At 43.4% G+C, this 25776-nt stretch overlaps 1 protein-coding gene across 6 annotated transcripts in view; it reads right to left on the bottom strand.

The window, feature by feature from the left end:
* Positions 1-5292: 5292 nt before the first annotated feature.
* The window catches only part of TUB (TUB bipartite transcription factor), a 172042-nt gene continuing 151558 nt past the window's right edge, over positions 5293-25776 (bottom strand). For 5 of the 6 annotated variants that reach the window (XM_075427255.1, XM_075427257.1, XM_009935259.2 and 2 more), the window contains 3 exons: positions 23375-23473; positions 22810-22981; positions 5295-21428 (listed from right to left, as the gene is read on the bottom strand). In XM_075427255.1, coding sequence (XP_075283370.1) covers positions 21295-21428; positions 22810-22981; positions 23375-23473 — 405 coding nt within the window. In that variant the 3' untranslated portion in view covers positions 5295-21294. Of the gene's footprint in view, positions 21429-22809; positions 22982-23374; positions 23474-25776 lie in introns of all 6 variants that reach the window. The other variant, XM_075427259.1, reaches the window with a different exon arrangement.

Genomic DNA, 25776 nt, shown 5'->3' with positions numbered 1-25776 from the left:
TCTCCAGTAGCTCTTCATCCTTCTTGAACTGGGGAGCCCAGAACTGGACACAGTACTCCAGATGAGGCCTCACCAGGGTAGTGTAGAGGGGAAGGAGAACCTCCCTTGTCCTGCTGGCCACACTCTTCTTGATGCACCCCAGGATCCCATTGGCCTTCTTGGCAGCCAGGGCACACTGCTGGCTCATAGTTAACCTGTCGTCCACCAGGACACCCAGGTCCCTCTCCGCAGAGCTGCTCTCCAGCAGGTCCACCCCAAGCCTGTACTGGTGCATGAGGTTGTTCCTCCCCAGGTGCAGGACCCTGCACTTGCCCTTGTTGAACCTCATCAGGTTCCTCTCTGCCCAGCTCTCCAGCCTATCCAGGTCACGCTGAATGGCAGCACAGCCTTCCGGTGTATCTACCACACCTCCCAGTTTGGTGTCGTCAGCAAACTTGCTGAGGGTACATTCTAACTCTTCATCCAGGTCGTTGATGAAGAAGTTAAACAAGACTGGGCCCAGTACTGACCCCTGAGGGACACCACTTGTCACCAGCCTCCAACTAGACTCAGCGCCGCTGATGACAACCCTCTGAGTTCTGCCATTCAGCCAGTTCTCTATCCACTTCACCGACCACTCATCCAGCCCACACTTCCTCAGCTTCCCCAGGAGGATATCATGGGAGACTGTGTCGAAAGCCTTGCTGAAGTCAAGGTAGATAACATCCACAGCTCTCCCTTCGTCTACCCAGCCAGTCATGTCATCGTAGAAAGCTATCAGATTGGTCAGGCATGATTTCCCCTTGGTGAATCCATGCTGACTACTCCTGATAACCTTCTTTTCTTCCACTTGCTTGATGATGGCCTCCAGGATAAGCTGCTCCATCACCTTTCCCGGGATGGAGGTGAGGCTGACCGGCCTGTAGTTCCCTGGGTCCTCCTTCTTGCCCTTTTTGAAGATTGGAGTGACATTGGCCTTTCTCCAGTCCTCGGGCACCTCTCCAGTCCTCCAGGACCTCTCAAAGATGATGGAGAGTGGCTCAGCAATGACATCCGCCAGCTCCCTCAGCACTCGTGGGTGCATTCCGTCGGGGCCCATGGATTTGTGGACATCCAGATCGCTTAAGCGATCCCTCACACAGTCCTCCTCGACCAAGGGAAAGTCGTCCTCTCTGTAGGCTTCTTCTCTTACCTCCGGGGCCTGGGATTCCTGAGGGCCAGTCTTAGCACTGAAGACTGAAGCAAAGAAGGCATTCAGTAGCTCTGCCTTCTCCGCATCCTCCGTCACCAGGACACCCGCCTCATTCAGCAGCGGCCCCACGTTGTCCCTAGCCTTCCTTTTGCTGCTGATGTAGTTGAAGAAGCCCTTCTTGTTGTTTTTGACATCCCTTGCCAGCTTCAATTCCAGGTGAGCCTTGGCCTTCCTCGTCGCATCCCTGCATGCTCTCACTACGTTTCTGTACTCTTCCCAAGTGGCCTGTCCCTCTTTCCACATGCCATGCACCTTTCTCTTCTGCCTGATCTCCGCTAGAAGCTCCTTGTTTAACCATGCAGGTCTCCTGCCTCCTTTGCTAAATTTCTTTCTCAGGGGGATGCATTGCTCCTGTGCATGGAAGAAGTGTTGTTTAAAAAGCGACCAGCACTCATGGACCCCCCTGCCTTCGAGAGCCCTGGCCCACGGGATTCCTCCCAGTAGCTCCTTGAAGAGGGCAAAGTCAGCCCTCCTGAGGTCCAGGGTTTTGATCCTGCTTATCGCCCTGCTTCCTCCATGCAGGATCCTGAACTCGACCATTTCATGGTCACTGCAGCCGAGTCTACCTCCAACCTTCACGTCCTCCACCAGTCCCTCCTTGTTTGTTAACACGAGGTCCAGCAGCGCGCCTTTCCTTGCTGGTTCCTTCACCACTTGCATCAGAAAGTTATCATCGATGCTCTGTAGGAACCTCCTGGATTGCGCCTGCCTAGCTGTATGGTCTTCCCAGCTGATGTCAGGGTGGTTGAAGTCCCCCATGAGAACCAGAGCCTGTGACTGTGAGGCTGCTTGCAGCTGCCTGTAGAAGGCTTCATCAACCTCCTCCTCCTGGTCAGGTGGCCTGTAGTATACACCCACCGTAATGTCACCCGTGTGAGCCTGTCCCTTAATTCTAACCCACAAGCTTTCAACTCCTTCTTCACTTGCCCCCAGGCCAAGCTCAATGCATTCCATTCTCAATGAAGAAGACCCAGAGGCATTCAATGCGTTTTTTGCCTCAGTCTTTAATAGTATTGGTAGCCCTTGGTCTGCCCTGTCCCCTGACTGAGAGGAGCACGAGTGTGGGAACAGTGACTTGCTATTTGTGGACACTGCAACTGTAAGGGACCAGCCGTATCACAATGTTCACAAGTCCATAGGGCCTGATGGGATTCATCGTAGAAGACTGAAGGAGCCAACATATTATGGCAGGACCCCCTCGATCATCTACCACAGGTCTTGGGAGCCTGGGGAGGTCCCCGCTGACTGGAAGCTAGCCAGTGTTATTCCAATCCACAAAAAGGGCATGAGGGAAGACTCAGGGAACTACAGACCTGTTAGTCTAAACTCAGATCCTGGAAAAATTATGGAGAAGATTATACTGAGTACTATTGAAAGACATTTAAAGAATAATGCAGTCATCAGGCACAGTCAATGTGGGTTCACAAAAGGAAAGGCTGGTTTAACTAATTTAATAACCTTCTATGATAAGGTCATCTACCTAGTGGATGAAGGGAAGGTGATGGGTGTAGTTTTTCTGGATATTAGTAGGGCTTTTGATACTGTCCCTTACAGCATCCTTCTGGACAAGTTGTCCAGCTGTGGCATGAGTGGATTCACAGTGTGCTGGGTCAAGAAGTGGCCTAAGGGCAGAGCTTAGAATCACAGCATGGTAGGGGTTGGAGGGGACCTCTGTGGGTCATCTAGTCCAACCCCCCTGCTGAAGCAGGGTCACCTACAGCAGGCTGCACAGGACCTTGTCCAGGCGGGTCTTGAATGTCTCCCGAGAAGGAGAATCCACAACATCCCTGGGCAGCCTGTTCCAGGGCTCCGTCACCCTCAGAGTGAAGAAGTTCTTCCTCATGTTCAGATGGAACTTCCTGTGATTCGGTTTGTGCCCATTGCCCCTTGTCCTGTTGCTGGGCACCACTGAAAAGAGTTTGGCCCCATCCTGCTGACACCTACCCTTGAGATATTTATAAGCATTTATAAGGTCCCCTCTCAGCCTTCTCTTCTTCAGGCTGAACAAGCCCAGCTCCCTCAGCCTTTCCTCATAGAAGAGATGCTCCAGTCCCCTCACCATCCTCATAGCCGTCCGCTGGACACTCTCCAGCAGCTCCTCATCTTTCTTGAACTGGGGAGCCCAGAACTGGACACAGTACTCCAGATGGGCTGTTAGTTTTTTTGGGGGTTTTTTTTTAATATAGTCTTTTTATTGACTACTTTGAGTAGAACCAACTAAATACATCTGTAACAGTCTGGGTTCCTTTATACAGTACATTAAATAAATTATGCACAGAAATGAAGTAGCAAATTTCTATTACAGAATTAAATGTCAAATAAAATAGAAACCTCAACCCCATGTCTGCCCGTGTCCCAATTTCGTATTTCTCATTCCATGTTTTTTTTTTAAAAAAAAAGCAATAATTGTAATCATGACTGTTAGTATTTCATTCATTTACACGGGGGTTAATTTTAGCACACAGCCATCAATGTTGCAATGAGAGTTACGGAAGACAATCAAAGCTCAAAGGATTGTAGTGAATGGGGCTACATCTGGCCGGCGACCAGTCACAAGCAGTGTTCCTCAGGGTTCAGTTCTGTTCAATATATTTCTCAGTGATCTGGTTGCAAGAGTTGAATGCACCATTAGCAAGTTTGCTGATGATACCAGAGAGGTGCTGTTGATGCTCTTGATGGACAAGAGTCCTTGCAGCGGGATCTAGCTAGACTGGAGCGTTGAGCTATGATTAAAGGGATGAAATTTAATAAGTTGAACAGGCCTAGGGTGGAGGAACACCAGGCACAGTGTGTTGGGTTTGTGTGGCAAGGTTTTGGTAGCAGGGAGGCTGCAGGCCTGGCTTCTGTGAGAAGCTGCTGGAAGCTCCTCCTGTGTCTTGTAGAGCCAGTGCCAGCCGGCTCCAAGATAGACCCACTACTGGCCAAGGATGAGCCCATCAGCAAGGGTAGTAATGCCTCTGGGACAACGTATTTAAGAAGGGGAAGAACCTGCTGTGGGACAGCAATCGAGAGAGAGGAGTGAGACTATGAGAGAAACAACTTTGCAGACACCAAGGTCAGTGAAGAAGGAGAAGGGAGGAGGTGCTCCGGATGCAGGAGCAGATTCCCCTGCAGCCAGTGGAGATGACCTGGGGAGGACCCCATGCTGAAGCAGGTGGATGTGCCCAAAGGAGGCTGTGGCCCCGTGGGAAGTCCATGCTGGAGCAGGTCTGCTGGCAGGACTTGTGATCCCACAGGGGATCCATGCTGGAGCAGTCTGTTCCTGAAGGCCTGCACCTCGTGGGAGGGACCCATGCTGGTGCAGTTGGTAGAGGACAGTCTCCCGTGGAAGGGACCCCCATGCTGGAGCAGGGGAAGAGCAGGAGGAGTCCTCCCCCTGAGGAGGAAGGAGTGGCAGAGACAATGTGTGATGGACTGACCCCACCCCCGTTCCCTGTCCCTCTGCACCGCCCAGGGGGAGGAGGTAGAGGCTGGATATAAGAAAGAAATGTTTTACAATGAGGGTGGTGAAACACTGGTGCAGGTGGCCCAGAGAGGTGGTCATTGCCCCATCCCCAGAAACATTCAAAACCAGCCTGGACAGGGCTCTGAGCAACCTGATCTAGTTGGTGTCCCTGCTCACTGCAGGGCGTTGGGCTAGATGACCTCTAAAGGCCCCTTCCAACCCAAAGCATTCTGTGATTGTGTGATTAGGCCTGGGACTTGGGAAGTACTGTAAGTGCATTGAAGAGCTCATTTGAATCTATGCATATCTTCTGTTTGACAACATCTGTGTACAACCACTCTGGACCAGCTGTCTTCCTAGATCACCAGGGTGCATCTTGAGTGTTTTTGAAAAAAAAAAAAAAAAAAAAGTGCGCCCTGCACACTCAGATCAGGTTGGTTGTTCAATGGGTGTCTGAGATATCTCTTTGCGTTTTGTTTCGGCTGCCTGTTTTTCCAGGCTATAACTGTAGTCTGATGTTTACATTGCTTATGTTATTTATAAAAAAATTCTACTGCAAAAAACAGAGAAAACATATTGAATACTAAATCTGCTTTATTAGGAGTGTATTTATTTTTGAATCATTTTGTAAGCCAACATTTGTGGTTTTTTTTTTGTTTCAACACGCTCTGGACTCTCTCAACACAGTCTTTCTCTTTTAACCGCGTCAGTAGTTTGACCTCTCTCTGTGAGCAGAGCTAATGTTCTCTTCACCGGGAATCCCCGCTGCACCTCTACAAGGTGCACCTCTACCTAGGAGCTGATACGCAGCGTATCTGCGTATCACACTTTATTCAGGGAATACATTAATAGCGAAGGTGGCTGTTACAAAGACTGCCTTCATTCCACTGCGAGTAACATCATCTGTCCATCCCTCTGGCCCCGGAACAACGCTCTCACTGTTTACGCACTCCTGAAAGCCATGTGAGTGGAGAGACTGACTGCAAAGGATGGGACGATGGACAGTTCTGGTTCTTCTGCAGAAACAGTCTGGCTGGACAGACTAGACAGACTGGACAGACAGCTGCCTGACTTGCCAAGCGTGCAGCCATTACTTCTTACTTGCCAGTGGCATACGATAGCCCTATACCACGGCTGCTGCAGACACAGCAGTAGTCCAGCCCACTGCCATCTCAGGTCTACTGCAGCCGACAGAAACATGGACTCCCAGGATTTTACCTGTCTATAAAAATGGGTGCTTATGATGTACTTCGAATTCCTGCTGCTTGTACAGGTACGTGAAATTTGAAAGGTTCACTGTTTGCATTTGGGCAAATCTGTGCATTTAATTTTGTGCAAGACATTGTAAAAGCATGAAAAAGTGGTGTTCTTTCTAAAGTACAAAGTAGAGGTTTTAAACAGCTACTTCTGTACATTAAGAAACTAAAACATAGTAAATGGTTGCGAATAACAAAGTCCACGCTCCAAAGTGTGATAATCTTAAGACTGCTACAGACTGCATCCAAAGAGTCTGGCTGCTGCAGGCCAGCCCGCTCAGGGCAATACCCAGCGAGCGACGCTTTGTGCGTGTTGTACTCTTCCACCCACAGACATGGGATACAGGTGAACGTTTCTGTTGTCCTTTCGATGGTCAGCGTTTCTGTACTGAGTAGCTTGACCAGGCCCTGATACAGCACTCAGTATGAAGACACATACACACAAATTCTGTTGTTTGATAAAGGCAGCCTGCCTTTAATTTATTGTTCGATAAAGGACCCTTACTGCAGGAGTGGGAGGCATTTGTAAGTCGTCACACTGTGGTTTGGAACGAGGACCACCAACCTCACTCGTCCCCTGAGGGTGGCCTAACCAGCAGGCTATCAGCTGGTGGCAATCCGCATGTCCTTTGGAGCTGTTCCACTTGGCATTGGGAGTTAAATTCTCCTTGTATCAGTGAGAGAAATATCAAGGAATTCATTCATGTGTAACACACTAAGCTTCCCAGTTAATAATAAAAGTTTAATTCCTAAGTCCAGTCTGGTTTTCAACCTTGCTGTATTCGACCCTCCCATGGTCCTTCCTGAAAGGTCATTTCTGGCAGGCAAGTAGAAGTCCAGAACTTCTTTTCAGGCCCCTTGGCACAGTTAACTAGAGAATTCAGCTGTGTCCTGTGAGTTAGTCTGGTGAGCTTTAGAAAAAGATCCTCTCACAGGTGTGTCCAGCATTCTGAATTATTAATTGTTCACTTTTAGCAGAGAGCATTCATAACTTGAAGAAGAATATCACTGAATAAAATCAGGCTTCTCAAACAAACTAACTTCTTCTAAATAAGTAAATCAAAATCATAGGTCAGAACATCAGCAAACCTGGGGCTTTGGCAAAAAACTGGAGATGCACAGGTGGCCACTCAGTGGAAGCAGCAAGGCTTATTAAAAGCACATGCTCCTTTACTTGTAATGTTTCCCACCTAGCAAATTAGATGGCTATATTTTTTATTAAAGCTAAAACAAACAGCACATTCGTTGTTCAAATTAAATATGCTGATAAAACTAGATTTAATAACCCACAAAAGTGCTTAATTCTTCCTGGGTATTTGTTAATGGTTACAGATCATTTCAGACATTCCTTGGGATCAGAAAAAAGTACAAAGTTTAAGATCAGTGCTGGTCCCAAATATACCAAAAAAGAGCATTAGTTATCAAATAGTGTTTGGAAAACAGATAAACATGTAAGAAGTTTATGGCCTAACTCACTGCATTAGCAATTAGTGTTCAGATGTTGGATTCTCTCCTTTCCCAGCTGACTAAGAATAAGAAAATTATGATTAACTTTGAGCAATTATCTAGAGCAATAATCCTCTAAAAAATTATTTTACTTGCACATCCTCATAAAAATATTGTTTCTAACCTCATGTATCACAAGCAGTGGACAAGAGAACCCAGGTAAGAGTAAGAAAATTATCTATTTTTCAATGGTTTTTTACCAACCACGTTTCAAAATAAGCAAATGCAACATCAGCTCAGACAGACTGAGCATCTTGTGTACAAATACACCTGGAAAGGTTGGCCTAGTCAAGTGATTTTTTCTCAGCTTTGGAGCTTCGCCAGTTTTCAGGAGGGCACAGATTCCAAGAGAGCCAATAGACACCTGACAATACGCTTATTTTTCTCAGTGGTCTTCCCAGGATGGGTTTGATAGTGCCCGGAGACCCCTGCTCCTCTCTGCTGGTAACCACTGTGGCGATCAGCCACCTGTCAAAATGCAACATTACCCAAACCCATAGTGTTCCCGACAGAGCAAACTGCAAGTCTCCCGTCACCGACAGTTTCTCAGAGAAAAAGCTCTGTTCACTAGCCTTGCAGTCAGAAAATTTTCTGATGTCTAACCTGACCGCAGTTTGAATCAGTTCTGTCTATCAGAGATACGGAGGACAGATGGGGTTTTTGGTAGTCGTGCAGTTGATCATTCCTGCTTAAGTATAGCTCTTTGCTCTTGTCCTTACTGAGCTACATCCCAGGTTTTTCCGACCATTTTCCAGACTAATTTTGGTAGAAACAGGCAGGCCAAAAATCTAGTGCTTAACAACATCTGGACTTGGAAACCAAGCTGGTTTAGCTCGTGGCAAGCAGCAGTGAGGTGGCAGGAGGGGGATGTGATGCTCTGGCAGTAGGGACCGCAGGCAGCAAACAGCCGCACCTCTGCTCGGCCAGCGGTCCTGAGGAAGCCCACTGTCCTCTTCAAGAAAATGGGTCAGAGGAGCCTTCCTACAGCATGTACCAGTTTAAAGTCTTTGAGCTCACAGTTTGAGAAAACTCACAGGCTGAAAATGACTACAGATCTGGCAAAGTCAGGACTGATAGTACAACTTTCTACGGCTATGTGTTTTGTTTTGAATTCATAGTAGCATTAAAGGTAAAAATACAGTTTAAACAGCACTGGAAACTCCTTATGTCAAATAACCTCCATACTCTGTGTAGGTAATTTATCAAGGTACTTCTGATATGGGGTAGGGAAAGACATAGTTGTTTCCAAAAAAATTAAGTTTAATATTTCAGCACAGTGTTCTGAATTGACAAACACCGGAACCTCTATGACATACACAAGGTAAATTATGTGAAAATACAAAAATCAGTCGTTGCACATAGTGGTAAATAAATACATTTACTCCAGAATACCAAAGAGTTTCTTTAAAAAAATTTACTTTGTAAAAGGACATTCTTGCAGGTTTATCTAAAACTTCATATAGGCCTGAACAAAAATGACTCCTCGAAACAGGTCAAGACAGTCTTGTGTGCAAACAAGCGTAAAGTATTACAGACGTTATGAAAAAACATGACCAGCTAAGTATTCGTTCTCAAGATGAAGACTTTTTTGTCAATTTTGACATTTTCCATTCTTTAAACCCCATATAATGTAAACAAAATCCAGACCATAACATACTCAAATTCTACTGTATATCATTAGTTTATTTAAGAAAGGCAAAGAGATGAATTAGAAGATGTTTACTTTGGGAATTAAAAAAACAAAAACCCAACCCCTAACTAACCTACTTTTTCATTTTATGGGGACAGAAACATTCATGTAGCACCTACATTTTCTACTTCTCAAAGTTTACAAGTCAGAAACAAAGGGTTCTTTTTCTTTACAGGCAGATAGAGACCCACCACACTCTAAAATGGGTATTTCTATGGCTGCTCCCAAACACTGGATCTTGCAGACTGTCATTAGCTGGATGAAGACAGTGTTTGGATATACAGAAACCGTTCAGTGCCTACTAGGAATTCTCAGAAATTAACTACCTCGAAAGCATTTACTTTCGGAGGTACTTGTAAAGGTGTATCAAATTACAAAACATCCCCCACAGATATTTTTTTCCCTTGTTCCCCTACTCTTAAGAAACTGTTCAAAAAGGAGAAACAAAAGCCCCAGTCTTGTAATCACGGGGTACGGATTGACTCGCCGCATGGATCAGTCCCACTGAAGAGTCAGCTCAAAGGAAAAAGCAGATGGCGATTTGTAATAAATAGAGACACTTACATGGAGAGCATTTAAGAGGGTTTTTTTTTAACCTTTTCCACATAAAGATTTCACATGTTCAAAATTATTTTAAAAGGGGTTTCAAATAACAGCATCTTTTAGAGATATTTTGTCATAATTAACGTCAAGACAAATTAATACCACGGTTTAAGCTGTTGGTATGAACAGTGGGAAAGAAAACAGAGTACTCCCCAGATACCACCAATGGAAATTTTGAAAGACTACATATGTATGTATGTGTGTGTGTGCACAGCACAGATATTTGCACATCTAGCATTGGAAAATGCTGGGAAAGTCAAAAATCCAACCTGCTCCTAATACTAAGAACCCTGCCATACTGGACATGGCTGTGTGCTCCCTCTGTACTTTGAATATAACCACCATAGAACCTTATTTTCCTGTCACCAAGTACAAGACCTTTTATTTGAAATAAACTGTTAGTTTCAATCACAAGAAGATAATGTTACACTCTTAAGATACTAACAAAATTTACAAGGCTCCAATGTTTGTCTTGTTGCTTAGGGAAACTCCTTGTGTGATTTGCTAATTCTTCTGCAGGGCCAGTTATCCAGTATTACCCCTTAGCAACATTTTGCTTTTCTAAACACCCTGTCTCGTTGCAGTAATAATGTAATAGAATTTGACAGCACATTTAATAGAAAAGGTCAACCTCTTCACGCATAGACATTTCAGATCCCCCTTGCAGTGTGAACAAAGCTTCATGGGATGTATGTAAGAGCAATATTTGGCTTCCCTTCCAAATCGCCTTTCTGAAGTGTTCATGCCAACACTGCCCCATTTCTGAGATCCAGATAAGCCCACTTTTAAGCAAAGACAGACAAGGAGACATTAGGACTCTTGTAGGGACACACAAGTGGGGCATTATGGAGACACAACAGAAGTTAGAAAGGAACTTTCAGTTACACCAGCAGGCTTTGGATTAGGCCCTTAACAGAAATAAGGGGTAAAAATGTCACCCTGAAGATACCTGCACAAAAATAGAGCTCTTTAGGGGAGAAACAAATGATACGGGCAGAGTTCTTGCCAGTACAACACAACACAAGCAGTGGCCATCAGAGTCTATCAATGAATACTGAAATCCGTTACCCGCTCTAAGCGATGCCTAGCAGCGTGCCACTTCCCCAGCAAGAAGTCGCCCTGCTGTCATTCCCCAGCACACACTACTGCCTTGCCTGCACGCTGGAGTTCCTCCACATCTGTAAATGGAGCTTGCTTCCACTTTTGTTTGCTTCTCTGTAACTGCACTCTTTGGATTGTATATTCCTTTTTCTGGGCTTAGGGCTCAATATAGTGCAAGTGCAACAGAAAAGCGTTACCTTCTTATATGGAATGCAAACACATGAAAAGTTCAAATAATTTTAAAGCCCCAGGTCCCAGTTTTTGCCTTCAGGAGGAGCTCTTTCTTCAGTATTAGGAGAGCTGTATCTTAAGGGCTTCGGTTCTGCAGTTTCTTTGCTAAGCTTCCATGCATGTCTTTGCAGCCATGTCCTCTGACTGGTGACAAGCACGTGGCGGGGGGGGACAGCACACGGGGAAAAACATGCACTGATACATAGCAGGATGACAGTAAGCATGTAATAAATAGTTGCATTGCTTAGTGACAGACCTGTCCATAATAAACCTGCTGTGTGTGGTTTTCTTATATGGTGGCTGCTTGCGTGAATGCTAAGAGGGGCTCTCATCCTCCAGATCCAGGCAGATATAAATGAAGAAGAAAAAGAGAAAGGATTATTTTCTGAGAAACAAGCATCTCTCTGCTGCATACTGTAAAAACAAACCTCGTTATACCGGCATCATTTACACCGTGCTCCTAGCATCAAGCTCTGCAATACTCGTAAACCAGTTGCTTTTAGCATACAGTCCCTAGATCCCTGGCATCCACAAAATCCAAAGAAGAAAGCACACTGTTGTCAGGAAGCTTAAATTCATCATACAGGTGGCAATAAATCAGAGAGACGGCTGAAAACCACTGCAGCAAAGAAAGGGGACTTCAGGAACGTGACCTCCAGTGTGCAGGTGCTGAGCTTTGCAACTACAATTCAAGGAGCCAACTGTCAGAAACGGTGTACTCTGTCACAGTTGCCACCCTGAGAATACAGAAGGGTGAATCCCTTTACGTATGTTCTCCAGTATCTTGGTCAGAAACCTATTCTGCGCTTTAAAATTCACCAACAACCTTGAACTGCGCCATGTGATGAATACCCCCCTGAGGATTACGCAAGCGGAATTGAAGGCCACCCTACTTTGAAATGAGAACGTATACACAGGGATTTAACACACTTTAATTCACAGACGTTAACTTTATAGGTTTCACTGACTTAAGCTTTCTGGAGCGTCCCCATATGGAAAAACCTGTACATGTTTGAAACAAGAAAAAGTTATAGATGGAAAAAAAAAAAACCAGCTTAAAACAAAACAAGGAAATTGTAGTAACACAGATTAATAGGAAGCTGAAAAGCATCTACCACCTGCAAGAAGTTATTGGAAGTGATACCAAATAGGAATTCATCCTCATGGACTTGTGCTATGTAGTCCAAAAGACAGAATAATCAGTGCTTTTGAAAAGTTGTTTTTTTAAAAAAAAAAAAAAAAAGAAAAACAGCAATAAAAACAGTTGCCATAGTGTCACTGAATTCAGTAACTCTTGAGAATCCGCCATAAAGAGCCATATTCCACAATCAGCTTTTTAAGATGACATTGTTACAAATCTTGTAAGAGTAAGCATCACTGCTGTAGCCCTACTTTAAACCAGAAGTTAGAATTAACAGTACACAGCATTTTTATATTTTCAGCCTGCATTATAAAACACTGAATCTCCAAATAAATACGGTTAGGAATGATATATAGCCTCACTGTTTTTTTACATAGGAAAACTCAGTGGGCCTGATTTAAGTTATTTACTGAGAAACTTTCCAGTTCCTGACACTAGCAGAGCATCCTCGTGTTTGTTCTGGGCCATCCTCATAAATTAATATGCATGAAACGTGATTTCAGTGTGATTTCAATTGCCTAATAAGAACTCTCTGTAGTAATGCGGTTTGGTTTTCCAGTATTTCGAACTGAAGTGAAACAGTTTAGTCTTCACAGTGAAGTTCAAAACAGAGACCTTCTGTCTACTAGTTGGTTGCCCATGGCAATAGCTGGAACACAGGCTTAGAGACCAAGAACTTGGTTCTAGTGCCAGCTCTAAAAAGAACTCTTTATTTGGTTGTCTGTTTGCTTTTAGAAACTGCAAATCACTGCTTCACTGCCATTAAAAGGATAATAATACCTAGCTGCTGCTCCGGGAGTGCTGTAAGGCTTTACTAGCTGACGTGTAGCGTCTTTGTGAAGCGTTATTTTGCGCTTGTGGACGTTCGTTAAGGCTGATATTTACTAACCTAATCACAGATTGGCCCCAAGATGGAAGATACTGCAATAAGCATAGAAGTATCAGCAGACCCCTACCCCCCAAAGGAAAGCAGTGCCAGTTTGGTGAGAGAGGGCGGTATCTTTGGACCTGGTCCTCACACTGTGTCCCAGGTGCAGTACGCAACAGGGTATATCATAGGACGTTTCAGAGCACACACTACTCTGGCAGTAATAAGATTCCCGGTTGGAAAAAAAGCCCTCTGTCAGTCCAGGCACACAGCTCTAGAAGTTAATGATTTTGCCTAGAAATCAGGTTTTTTTCCTAGATGAAAAATCTTCTATTTTTAGTATCAAATATCAAATTTCCAGATGTAAGGCAGCAGAAAATGAGGCAGAGACTTTAGTAGCAAACACGGCTCTATTTGTGTTTAGTACTGGAAGTAAGTACTGACCTTCAGAAATACACGTAGTGGTGCAGAAAAAAGCAGTATTGTAAGGCAAAACCCAAGAAAAGTGTATTACAGCTATGTTATGTTTTTCCAGCAAGACTATCAAGCACTGCTCATATGTCAACTGAGAAAATTGCTGGAAAAGGCAGCTGCCTCTCAACCAGACCAACTTGGTACACCTATTGCTACATCAAAGACTATTTTCTGAGCTCAAACTACATCTTTGAAAACGTTTTTGAAATAGCTAAAAAATACCCTAATTTTTAAAGACACATGAGGATCAACACAGTTCTACTAGCCACCGAGGACAGAAGATGCTCCCTAAGGAAGAGAACAGGATGGTAATAATTGGATTATCTTCTGAAGTCCCCAGTCTGGAATGAAAACCTCCTGCTACGAGGTGCCAGAGCTCACAAACTTGTTTGAACACTGAACTTCATAGCATGAAGCAGCCCGCTATCACAAAGCATACTCTGCTTGTGTGTACCTGTGAGAATTTTCTGTGCTGGCAAGAGAAGCGATCTCACGACACAATTTTCCAAGACATCAAGACTAAATGTCTGATAAAATTACACTTACCTAGACAGTAAGCATAGCCTTTAAAAAAAAAAAAAAAAAAAAAAAAAAAAACAATTAAAAAAATTTCAAAGGCAGTGAAAATATTCCTGCTGTTATTTGGTAAGTCAGCATAGGAAAGGTATGTGATTTCTTACACGATGTTCAGGAGTGCTTAAGAGAATTAAGAAGAGCACTCTTGTTAGGACTGTGGAAATCCCATCACTTACTGTGTCCTGATCACACTGACAAGATTCCTGCAGCCAAAGTCTGGCAGTCTGCATAGGCCAAACTGTATTCCGCCTGCACAGATGGAGCTGCAGGATCAGAAAATTTCTGCTTAAATGAGTTCAAACTTCATGACAAGCTTAAGGAAAGAAAATTTTGAGCAAGTAATTTCCTTGTCATTTCACCCAATCTGTCAGCATTAAAACCAGATAGAGTTTAATGGTAACATCTATAAAAATGTTTATAAATTACATACTGTTACTTTGAGAGAGTTCACTTTATAAATTGCTAATACTTCCAATGGTGCTGTGCTAACTGGGATAACCTCAGTAAGGGGCCACAGACACAGGGTCAAATGTGAGAAACAGACTGTGCTGTAAACATCCCATGTGAGTATAAAGGTAGTCATAAACCATGAGACTCATTGTTTTTAAATCAGATGTGCGTGACAGAGTCAAAGTCCGCAGTAACAACAGTTTGAACAGCTGAGTCACATCCAAGAAAGAAAAAAAAAAAAAAACAAAAAACCCCGAAAGTACAAAGAGGCAATTTGCAGCACAATCGCCAAGTGTCCCAGCAGTTTGCCACGTAAAAGCAGAAACAGGCATAAACTAAACTACTGCAACATGTTCAGGAATAATAGTTTTAAAACAACTGATGGTGCAAACTAAAACACAACCAACAACGCATCTCTGTGAGAAGAAGTGTATCAGATGGTTTGTCCTTACTGTTCTTTCTGCACATTTCGTGACCAAAAATGACACAAGGTAAAAAATTCAAGCCTCACTGAAATCATTGACAAGATTTCCACAGAAATGAATAGTGCTAAGATTTTATTCCAAGAGATTGGTTAGCTACTCAGTTTCTACCTAAGTGGCAGAAAACTGTTCATATATTCCTGTGGTTCCTTCAGTAAGAATCAAATTGGGTACTTCGCACACCAACACCACCTGCCATCCACCAGCCTCAAAACACTCCTGAGAAGCCTCTCAGCAGAACGGGGACATAGGCAGGTCCAAAAACTATTATTTCCATCCAGCTCGTTGGAATTGAGGCACAAAGAGGTTACAAGATTTGCACAAAGTCACACAGTCAGCTGAGATTAAAACCCAGGTGACCTGATCTCCAGGCCTGTGTTCTAACAGTTGGTGGCCAGCCTAAAAGATCAGGTTGATCTTTAACACAGATTTGTGACTCTTCCGGACTCTTTTTGCACACAAGCAGTACATAAGCACAGAATAGGTACAGGAGTGTTCACTGCTACCTGCTAGGTTCTGACGCTCAAGTAGGACTCCATTCCAGTTCGCGTGCTAGCAAGCATTTGTCAGAGTAATTTTCAAACTGCCATTGTAGACTTAAAAAAAACCATGATAAGCTTTCAGTGCTATTGAATAATCCAATTATAAAGTGAATAGGAATTTTGTTTTGCTTTTTTTTTTTCTCAACGGAAGCATAATTTTTCTGAACTGTGTCCTCTTCCTAAAGCAATTTAGCAAATCAGTGTACTGGTTCCATTAAACAGATTCAAGACAGCCAGTTAATTCAAGCCTTCTCAGTGAACTTATCGATACACATACCCTTACTGAAAATGAGGAATCTAAAATTTCTAGGTAGTTAAGTAAAATACAACAAATAAAATAAGTTTTGATGCATTTTCATCCAATATACAGGCATTTGTGAGTATCAGCTACTGAGCTATAGTTCACAGCAAAATACTAAGACATCAAGATAGTTGTGCAAATCCTTTTCTTAGTTCCTCGGCAAGCAACAAAAAGAACTGAAAAATATCTACGTCATTAATTTCAAACACTCGCAGAGGAGAACCCCGGAAGGTACCTTTTGTACATGAAGATCAAGAGAAATCCATTTTCATTAAGTAGCACACGCAAGAGAAGCCTGCATCTAGTTAGATTAATTCTAGTGCAAGATTTATATGTATAAAACTACTTTCTTCTAGTAATCAGAATGAGGCCTTTTGACAAATCCGAGCGACATCAGCCCATAATTCTAATAAAGGTGATTGCTGTTTTATCACATGAGCTGTCCTTATTTGCCAAGCAAAGGTATTTTATTGGTGAGCACATGGTTCTCTAAAACCAGGAAAAATCTTGCAAATGACAATTTAGGAGAGCAACGGGATAGTATGGGGGAACTAATTAGAATGCCACAGGATCAACCCCAAAATCTTCCCTCTGACACCTGCCACACATCAGGAGAAACTCTCTCTGCCAAAAAGAGCGAGAAACCCCCTGTCCTATCTGACTGAAACAACCAAAGACAAAATACTCTGATACTGGTCTAAAGTCATCCTCTCTTCAGAGCAAGAACTCTTGTTTGCTGTGTGACGCCCAGTGAAATCACTACTAAACTAGTACTAAAATTTGTAAAAAGCAAAGATACAAGAACTGGGAGTGATTTTCTATACTAAGGACTGGATTGATCTCCTTCTTTTTTAATAGGCAGCATTCAGGTAGGGGTAAGATTTTTATAGGTAAAAAAGTAGGTCTAATGCTTAGTACTTCTAGAGACCTCACTGATGCCTGTGCTTGTTGACAGTCCTTGCTTTTGTTCATCAAAAGCGAGCAAAAAGCCAGAAAGTTTGAATGGGTTGCACTGATTCACCATGACCAAGTTCGAACGGGTTGCATCGATTCACCACCACCGATAAAACTCAGTGGTGTCACCTGACGCCACAATAATGTTTTTCGGTTGCGCAGCTACCAGATTTTATTACAGAGCCCCTTTCACTAAGGCTCCTTCAGTTCTGGTACCTCACACGGACAGCCAGCTGGGAAGTCCAGCACGACTGTAAGGCAACTTGAATAGCGAGAGATTTGCCCAGCAATTATTACAAAACCATTCGTACAGACTTCCTAGCATCAGAATGTGTAACAGTGGCCTGCGATATTACTATTTTATGTGCCATATATTATCCTACAAAAGCAGCAGAGTGATGTCTAGCTTCTAAAAAATAAACTCTATTTTAGGGCACCAACACGCTTCAGCTCACAAAATCACTCTCAGCCTTTTGAAAAAGGAAAAATAAAGCAGCACTACAGAGGGAATCTGTCTAACAGTCCGCCTCCAGGCTTGCGGACAGTTCTGCTCATTCATTTGCGACCAATGGTTTGGAAACTCTGCTTACCGAATGTTTACCGAGAAAAATTCTGATTATATTTTAGGCAAGCTTTTTTATCTGCTACCTTCTAATGTGTTAATTTACTCTGCTGAAAAGCCAAAGGGCCAAATTCAGCCCTCTGATAAGGCTCCTATTGTAGGAGCATCACTGAGATGTGCACCGAGGGCATTATTCATCTGTGGAGAGATCACTGAGTAATATTGTCAAAATAAACACTTCTGAGTTGCGCATCCTTGAAGAAAAGATAAAGGGACTGCGAAGAGAATGAGAAGGAACAGAACATCAGAGATGAAGAAAATTAGATAAAGGGCCAGGAAGAAACTGTTTGATGTAAACAGAGTGGCAAGTTAGATTAAGAACTCTCATTAAAGCATGCAGTATTTGCCTATAAGCAATTCAGGCAAGGAATTTGTTTACAACTCTGCCAAAATCAACAGCAGATGCAAAAAATCATCAATACTGGGATTTTAAATAATATTAAATCTGCTGTATCCAAACATGCACAAGGACTATGTGAAGGAAATGCACAGATCCGTGCCATTGTACTCCTTGTCACACTAAGTAAACAAGGTTATGCCCCGTTGCCCATGCAGGCCCTGCAGAAGCTACGACTAATATCAGCGTGCCACTAACTACTCCTCAGTTACTTTAGTATACATACACCTCTGAAAATATATAGTGGTGCCAAGGTTTTATTGCTGGTTTGGAGGAAAAATGAAACTTTGTGAGAACTGTGTAATCTCAGGAATAACTGTATGTTATGACAGAACCTGCTGCAACTTGACCAAATTAGGAAAACAAGATTTGGAGATGTGCTGGAAAACTTGTGATATCACCCTGCATCGATACGCAGCAGTGCCCTTCACCAGAAAGTGTCCATCAGAAATTATACAGACGCTAAATTAAAAGAAACTGCTTTCTTAGCAGATGGCAATGGTCAAGTGAATCAAAAGAACGCAGTACCTTGATCAACAACAGCGAGGAATTAGGGTTTTGGCAAATCCTAGTGTAACTGAACCAGATTTAATGAGAGCTCCTCATTCCTCTTAGTCCCAGGTTAACGTCCCCCTCTAGTGACCTCAGTTTATGGTGGGGAATTTTTTCCTCAGCAGCTCGTTGGCTGACGTCCCTGTATGATTCTGTTAAGATGATGAGAATTTAAGTCACCACTTTCCTCCTGGCATGCTTACAGGTTAAAAAAAATACCTGGCCTGGGAAGAACATGCAGTGAGAGTGAAGTTACACAATGTGCTGGCAGCAAAACTGTCCCCAGAAGCTGAACTCGCCACCTTTCCTCAGCCCCTCGCTCTCGCCACCTTTGTGCGGGAGTTCACCGTCCGTGAGCTTCCTTTTCGTGCCAGTTCCCTGGGGGCCATGATCTAAGTCAGACCATTGTTACGAGCCGCATTAAAAATAACCCTTCCTAAACCAACTCCCCTGCTAAAGCCAACGGATCGTGTGCTTGCACCGTAAGACCCTTTGTTCCTCTGACACAGCATTGTGCGCAGGGAGAGACAGAAAACTCTGTCAGATGCCACTTTCTCAGGCTTTAAAGAAAACGTACGAGAGGTGAGCCACAGAGTTAAAGCTGTGCAGATTCACCCGTTCCCATGCTGCAGAGTTCTTGAAATCCACATCATACCTAAATACCAGCAGTGGGAATTCCTGGCTGGTTTTGCACTAGTCCAAACAAAAAACTCTGGTTATCACTGGAACTAGTTTTTAAAGACTGACATGAGGTAACCAAAGGTCTAAGAGCCTTCTCCTAAAATCCAAAGTGAGATCACAGATGGGGATGTGAAGTGGTAGGACCACCGACCACAGGGGAAGACACAGCATCCACGTGCAAAGCCCAAGTATCACACTGCAGCTCACGACTCATCATTTTGATCATTCATTGAGGGAGCTGACTGCTCACTTCTCTCAAACAAAAGGTCTCTTTCCATTTTATACCACTGTGTGGAAAGGCTTCTTGCAAAAAGATTTGAAAAATATGGCAGAGCCTCCTGTTATTTAAAGATGACATCTGACAGGCTGAGTCCATCAACAGAACACTGTTCAAAGCCAGCAGACTTTTTTCCATAGATTTTTAAAAAGGTTGTAAAAAATGCTAGCAATTACTTATTTCTACCTGTCATCTGAAATTTCCTTGTCTGTATACTGGGAAGGAGATCTGAAGGCAAATGGAAGAAGAGAGCATATTTCTTTCATTAGCTATAATTATACAGTCCAAATAGCACAGGCTCTCCTTATGGCCTGTCCTCTATAGTCAAAAAGGGAGTGACAGCTATGAGACAAGCGGGTTTGATCTCATTTTCTCATTATATAATCTTTGGTTGTGCAATGCATCAGTCTATAAAGAGTAAAAAGGAGGATCTGAATGCACACAGTATAAAATGCAACTACTTCCTTCACTTGGCTCACATTTCAATACCCTTCTGGTGAGCTACATGTACATTCTATTACTTTGTGTGCGATTTAGCATAACATTGTACAGACCAATGGCAGAAAGACTCGGTATTTTTAAAGGTGTTTTACAGTGTGCTTTCAGTTGCAGCTCTTGGCTTTTGTTCAAAAGAGAAGAGCAGAGAATGGCTTGTTCTTTGAAATGGTGTTTGTTTATATATTCCAGATAAATCAGAAAAAAAGAAATAAAAAATCCACACTTTTAAGCTATTCTTGGTCCTGCCAGTGTCACATTTGTATGCACCATACACTAGATTTGCCTAGAAGGATTTAGCTCAGTAGCTGGCACGTCTACATTAGAGAACAACATACACAGTTTCAATCGATTTCAAGTGTTCTTACAATGGGAAATAAAGATGAAAAGTGGTTGTTGCTGAAAGTTTAAAAAAATGCAATCAACAAACTGTAAAATCGCAAAAGGCCAGACAAATTTAATAAAATATTTCCATTTACCTTCCTCAGCCTTACACAGCCTGTTCAGAATAGTAAGATTCTCTGCAGAGAGCTTTTATCCAACTGTTTATACCACTTCATACAAAATACGTGTTTGAATTACCACAGCAATACAAGGATATAAATTCCCAACACGCGACATGCCAAATTCAACATAAGTTATGCTTTCTTGGCATCTAGATGTTTTCCTTTTCCTTTTCTGTACTCCAAATACATTTTCATTTGAAACAAATCAAAAAGCATGTAGATGTTAAAACATAATGACAGCTTAGAATTCAAGTGACTTGTGCAACATTATTTTGTGCTTTCTACTTCTCCATTTCCTCCTACTGCAATTAAAATTCATCATGCCCTTCTACATATACAATAGCAACACATCAAGTTCAGTCCTGTATGGGTTTGCAACCCTCAGAGTTGGCTTCATACTACGCGAGATCCTTGCAAATTCAAAAAAGTGCATCTTTTTTGTGATCTTTCTTTTACGTTGGATGATGTGAAGCTCTGATTAGTCGATGTAGGAATGCAACCTTGAGGTACGATTGCAGCCTCAGAATAATTCTTAAATGTAAAAAGAAATTTTTTGAGCGTGCACGCCCTTTCTGGATTTAAAAAAGCCACCGTTATAATGGTGCTACTAGAGCCACGGTACAGTACATCATGGCACATCTCCATAACATCATCAAGGGCATGAGACAGAACTTCTATTTACACAAACTTGATGCCACTTCCAGAAAAATATGACAGAAAAAAAGGGAAAATATTATTTCCTGAATGTCCTGAATTTTTAGAAGATTCCTTTTACTCTCTCTTCAGCAACAGGGCTGTCCTCCACGACTGTGTTTTCCCTGACCTGTTTAGTACAGACCGTAAGTGACACCAGCAGGAACTGGGAATCATATGGCAAACGGCTTCCTTTCAGAGGATGCTCACCCATGCCCCTTTACTCACAAGCCAGCTTGCTGTCAAAACTTGAAAGGGCAATAGCAAAGGCTTGCAGCGCGCACATTGGGTAGTTGTAGTCCATGGTGAACACGTCCTCAGCCACGCGGCCAAACTGCATCACAATGTAGTCAGCTGCAAGAAAGGTCACAAAAATAATGCTTTCTCACTTTTTATTTGCAGCCCTTACTAAATAAGTATGCATTCAACTTCATGCTCTGGCCCCGCTCAACAAAATAATGTGCTCGCTCAGTCAGACTTTGCAACACTTGGTCATGCATGTGGGTGTGCTGATATCAGAGGGAGAGGCAAGGATAGCTTGAGCGAGGAACAGTTGAAGGATAAAGGACTGCAAGACTTTGTTACTGTCTTCAAAAAAATTATACAGAGAGAAAAGTGTTTTTTTCAAGCACAGAGAGAAAATTGCTTCTGTATAGAATGCTCAGACCTCTTACACAGACCTAGCGCCAAGTTCCACATGCACCAAGAACCAATTAGCTCTCGTCCCACTTAAATTCAGGCACGTGGACAAGCAAGGATAACAGGGGAAGAGAAAGCATGATTGTGATCTAGACCTAATCACGTGTCTCTGTTATACTGTATTGAGAAATTCTTCCTCAACTTTTTTCCCTTTTGGACTCTTTGTCAGCAAGAGGAAATCTCAGCCTCATGCACAGATGAAAATGTTTCATCGCAGAAGCAGGTGTACCTCCTTCACCTTATAAAATGCAGCAAACACATACACCAATGTTTCAAACCCAGTGTTGCTCTTGGAGACTGGCACAGCCGCTCTCACCAGTTTCCAGCGTTCGCCTGCAGCCGAAGCATGGCACTGGCATGGCCCAGTGCGCTCCAGCACCTCGTGGCTATGCCTGCCTGAAGCGAGGGTATGTGGGGCAGCATCACTCCTCTCGAGTACTTGCCTCTACCCCTGCTCTAACAACTGTACCCAAGCTGGAGAAGAAAGGGGGTTGTGCGCTGCTGGCAGAAAGCAGCAACTGGTAAGGCCGCAGTGATGGTGTCAAAGGCAGTCCCGACATTTTTAGGGTGTTCTGTAAGGCTAATGCTACAAAGACCAGTAATGGCAAAGTGGGTGTGCGGTGGGACCGGTCTGACTGCAGCACCTCCAGCTGGGCGGTGTGTGGGGGGCAGAGGGAACAAAAAGCCCATGGAAAGACTGTGTGATGCAAGCGCTCAAGTGGAGCGATACAGCCCCGCGGTCCCGCGGAGGTACCGCAGCTCTGAGAGCAGGAACGACTCTGAACTGCCGCTCGGTTCACACATCGGGCAGCCAAGGGAGAAAACCAAGACAGCACGCGGCAGAGCCACCTTTCTCAAGCCTGAGCATCTGAACACCAAGCTTGCATCAATGTCACAGCCACAAGGCAGAGCAGCATTAAGTTGGACCCACACAACTAAATTAAACTCACTCAGGTAACAACAGTAAGGGCAGAATCACCGTCAGGCTGCGTATGCAGTACTGTTTCTACACTTACAGACAGAGAGCTATACTTACGATCGTTATCATGAATAATTTGGAAGTTTTTCACTGAGGCCTGTGTGACTCGACCATGGAAATTTAAAACGTAGGACTGGGTGTCATCATTCCAGACTGGCGTTTTGTTATGCAGCTCAATGATACTCTCTGTATTTTTGTTCTGCCATCTAGCAAGAAGGGTCTCATGTTCCTGCACACACCACAGACACACACTTCAGTTTAACACTCTCACAAGACAAAAAATAAATTCACATAAAAAAAGTTCATAAATCCTAGCCCAAAGATTAAACTGTCACCTTCAACCCTCAAACCAGCGTCATCGAATGAAACGGAGAACTCTGATATCTTAATGTGAATGTGCATTCGAGTCCTTCCCACAGCTTGGAAAAGGTTAGTTGTACCTTTTGTTATCAAAATACATTCTTATTTGTAGTGCTTTTGTGAGTCACAGAACTAGTCACACATCCCATTGTTTTGCAATTGTTCAAATACTGGTTTTTTTAACCTATAAACCTTTAGAAAAACAACTCTACCTGAAAAAGAATTCAAGTCATTTTTATCGTTCACTGACGGTATGACTTACATTTCGTGGTCTGATGGAAACTCTTTCGTGGTCCATATTCATTCCTGGTACGATCACACTCATTTTACGTGGTCCTTTAAACCCCAAGACGTTTGTTTCCTAAAAATGTTTAGAAAATACTTCATCATGTTCTGTATTCTTAAAGTTAATTTCTTCAACAGAGAGACACAGTGGCAGCCCAGGGAACTTTACGTATTAGTCAACTCAAAAAACATCTTGAAACTCCTACCTTCACTGGCACTGCCAAATATTCTAGCTTTGTCTTAGAAGCTCCGACAACAGGAAAAATAGAAATAGAGAGGTTTCCAAAACACTCCTAGCATTGGCTGCCAGCAAACTTAATGCAATTTGAAAAAAAAACTCCCTTTGTTAAAAAAGGATATGAACTAACCAGATTGCTTGGCTACTGCTAGATCCCAAAATAAAGTTGTTGTAATTTAAAAATCATAAAATGCAGTCACACATTTTGATGAGAGATGAAATCAAGTATATGTGACCAACTCCATTTATTCCAGAGCCAGCACAAAAGCAAACAAGAAGCTGCCAGTAAGAGCATCTGTTAGGAGCGCTGTGGTTTTCAAAGCCTTCAGATATGTTACGCTTAGAGATGAGCATGGTAAAAAACAAACACATTAGCATGAATGCAAATTTTTGAGCTATGAAGGCAGGGAAAGTGAAGAAATAACATGGGCAGCAAAAACAAATCTGTGGAAAATACAAGTTCTTCCATTAAACATGACTTGATGATTTTCTGACCAACTTTTCACAGAAGCATTCCAGTATTGCACTATTGTCTCAAAACACAACCACTAAAATCTAAATAGGCCTAAAGTCTTATTTTTATCTCAGGCTTTTTTTTTTCCCCCACAGGAGCAACTAGGGCCACGTATTTCAGTAACTCATCGTCTACATTTGAAAAAGGGCGGTATTTTCCGATCCACTAAGTAAAACCCGATTGCCTATTTTAGCATTAACTCCAGTACAAAAAACAGTGACACCTCTGAAAGTCCACCTCCTCATGTTTTGTGCTACTTTTTTTTTCTTTTTTTTTTTTCTCCAGTCGCAAGCATTTTTTCTCCTGTACCTTTCCCAAGGGAAGGGCTGTGGACACACACTAAGGAATCTCAGGAAGGAAATTCCCATTGGCACTATTGCCAGCAATGTACCACAAGATGCCAAGAACTGGACACCCCAAGGCTCCAGCTGGTGTGGCTCTACCACTGGGACATTCAGAAGTCTCTGCCTTCATATATTCAATAAAACTGTCCTGATTTTTTAGGAACACTAAACTTTCAAAAACATCTCTACTTTTATAAGCAAAAATCTACACGTCTTAATTCATTGGAAACATCTGAAAATACCGGCCTAAATTTACTTGTGCAGAAGTTTTGTCATCCATCAGACCTTTGAAATAACTTCAGTTATTTCAGCAAAACCATCTGGAGATTTTTACACAACTCCTGAAAGATTTTCATGCGCAGACGAAAAGTTACACTGAGTTATTTTACTGAACACTCTTGAAGTAATCCTTGAATCGTGAAGCAATCTTGAAGCAAACTAGTGGTGTCCCCCAGGGGTCAGTACTAGGCCCAGTCTTATTTAACTTCATCAATGACCTGGACGAAAAGTTAAGAGTGTACCCTCAGCAAGTTTGCTGATGACACCAAACTGGGAGGAGTGGTGGATACACCAGAAGGCTGTGCTGCCATTCAGCATGACCTGGACAGGCTGGAAAGTTGGGCAGAGAGCAACCTGATGAGGTTCAACAAGGGCAAGTGCAGGGTCCTGCACCTGGGGAGGAACAACCCCATGCATCAGTACAGGCTTGGGGCGGACCTGCTGCAGAACAGCTCTGCGGAGAAGGACCTGGGAGTGCTGGTGGACGACAGGTTGACCATGAGCCAGCAGTGTGCCCTGGCTGCCAAGAAGGCCAATGGGATCCTGGGGTGCATTAGGAGGAGTGTGGCCAGCAGGCCAAGGGAGGTTCTCCTCCCCCTCTACACTGCCCTGGTGAGGCCCCGTGTGGAGTACTGTGTCCAATTCTGGGCTCCCCAGTTCAAGAAAGATGAGGAGCTACTGGAGAGAGTCCAGAGGAGGGCTACGAGGATGATGAGGGGGATGGAGCATCTCTTCTACGAGGAGAGGCTGAGGGAGCTGGGCTTGTTCAGCCTGAAGAAGAGAAGGCTGAGAGGGGACCTTATAAATGCTTATAAATATCTCAAGGGTGGGTGTCAGCAGGATGGGGCCAAGCTCTTTTCAGTGGTGCCCAGCGACAGGACAAGGGGCAATGGGCACAAACTGAAGCACAGGAAGTTCCAGCTGAACATGAGGAAGAACTTCTTCCCTCTGAGGGTGACGGAGCACTGGAACAGGCTGCCCAGGGAGGTTGTGGAGTCGTCTTC

The sequence above is a fragment of the Opisthocomus hoazin genome, chromosome 7 (genome assembly GCF_030867145.1).
Source record: "Opisthocomus hoazin isolate bOpiHoa1 chromosome 7, bOpiHoa1.hap1, whole genome shotgun sequence".
Classification (NCBI taxonomy): Eukaryota; Metazoa; Chordata; class Aves; order Opisthocomiformes; family Opisthocomidae; genus Opisthocomus; species Opisthocomus hoazin.
This window is presented reverse-complemented; position numbering and strand designations above follow the sequence as displayed.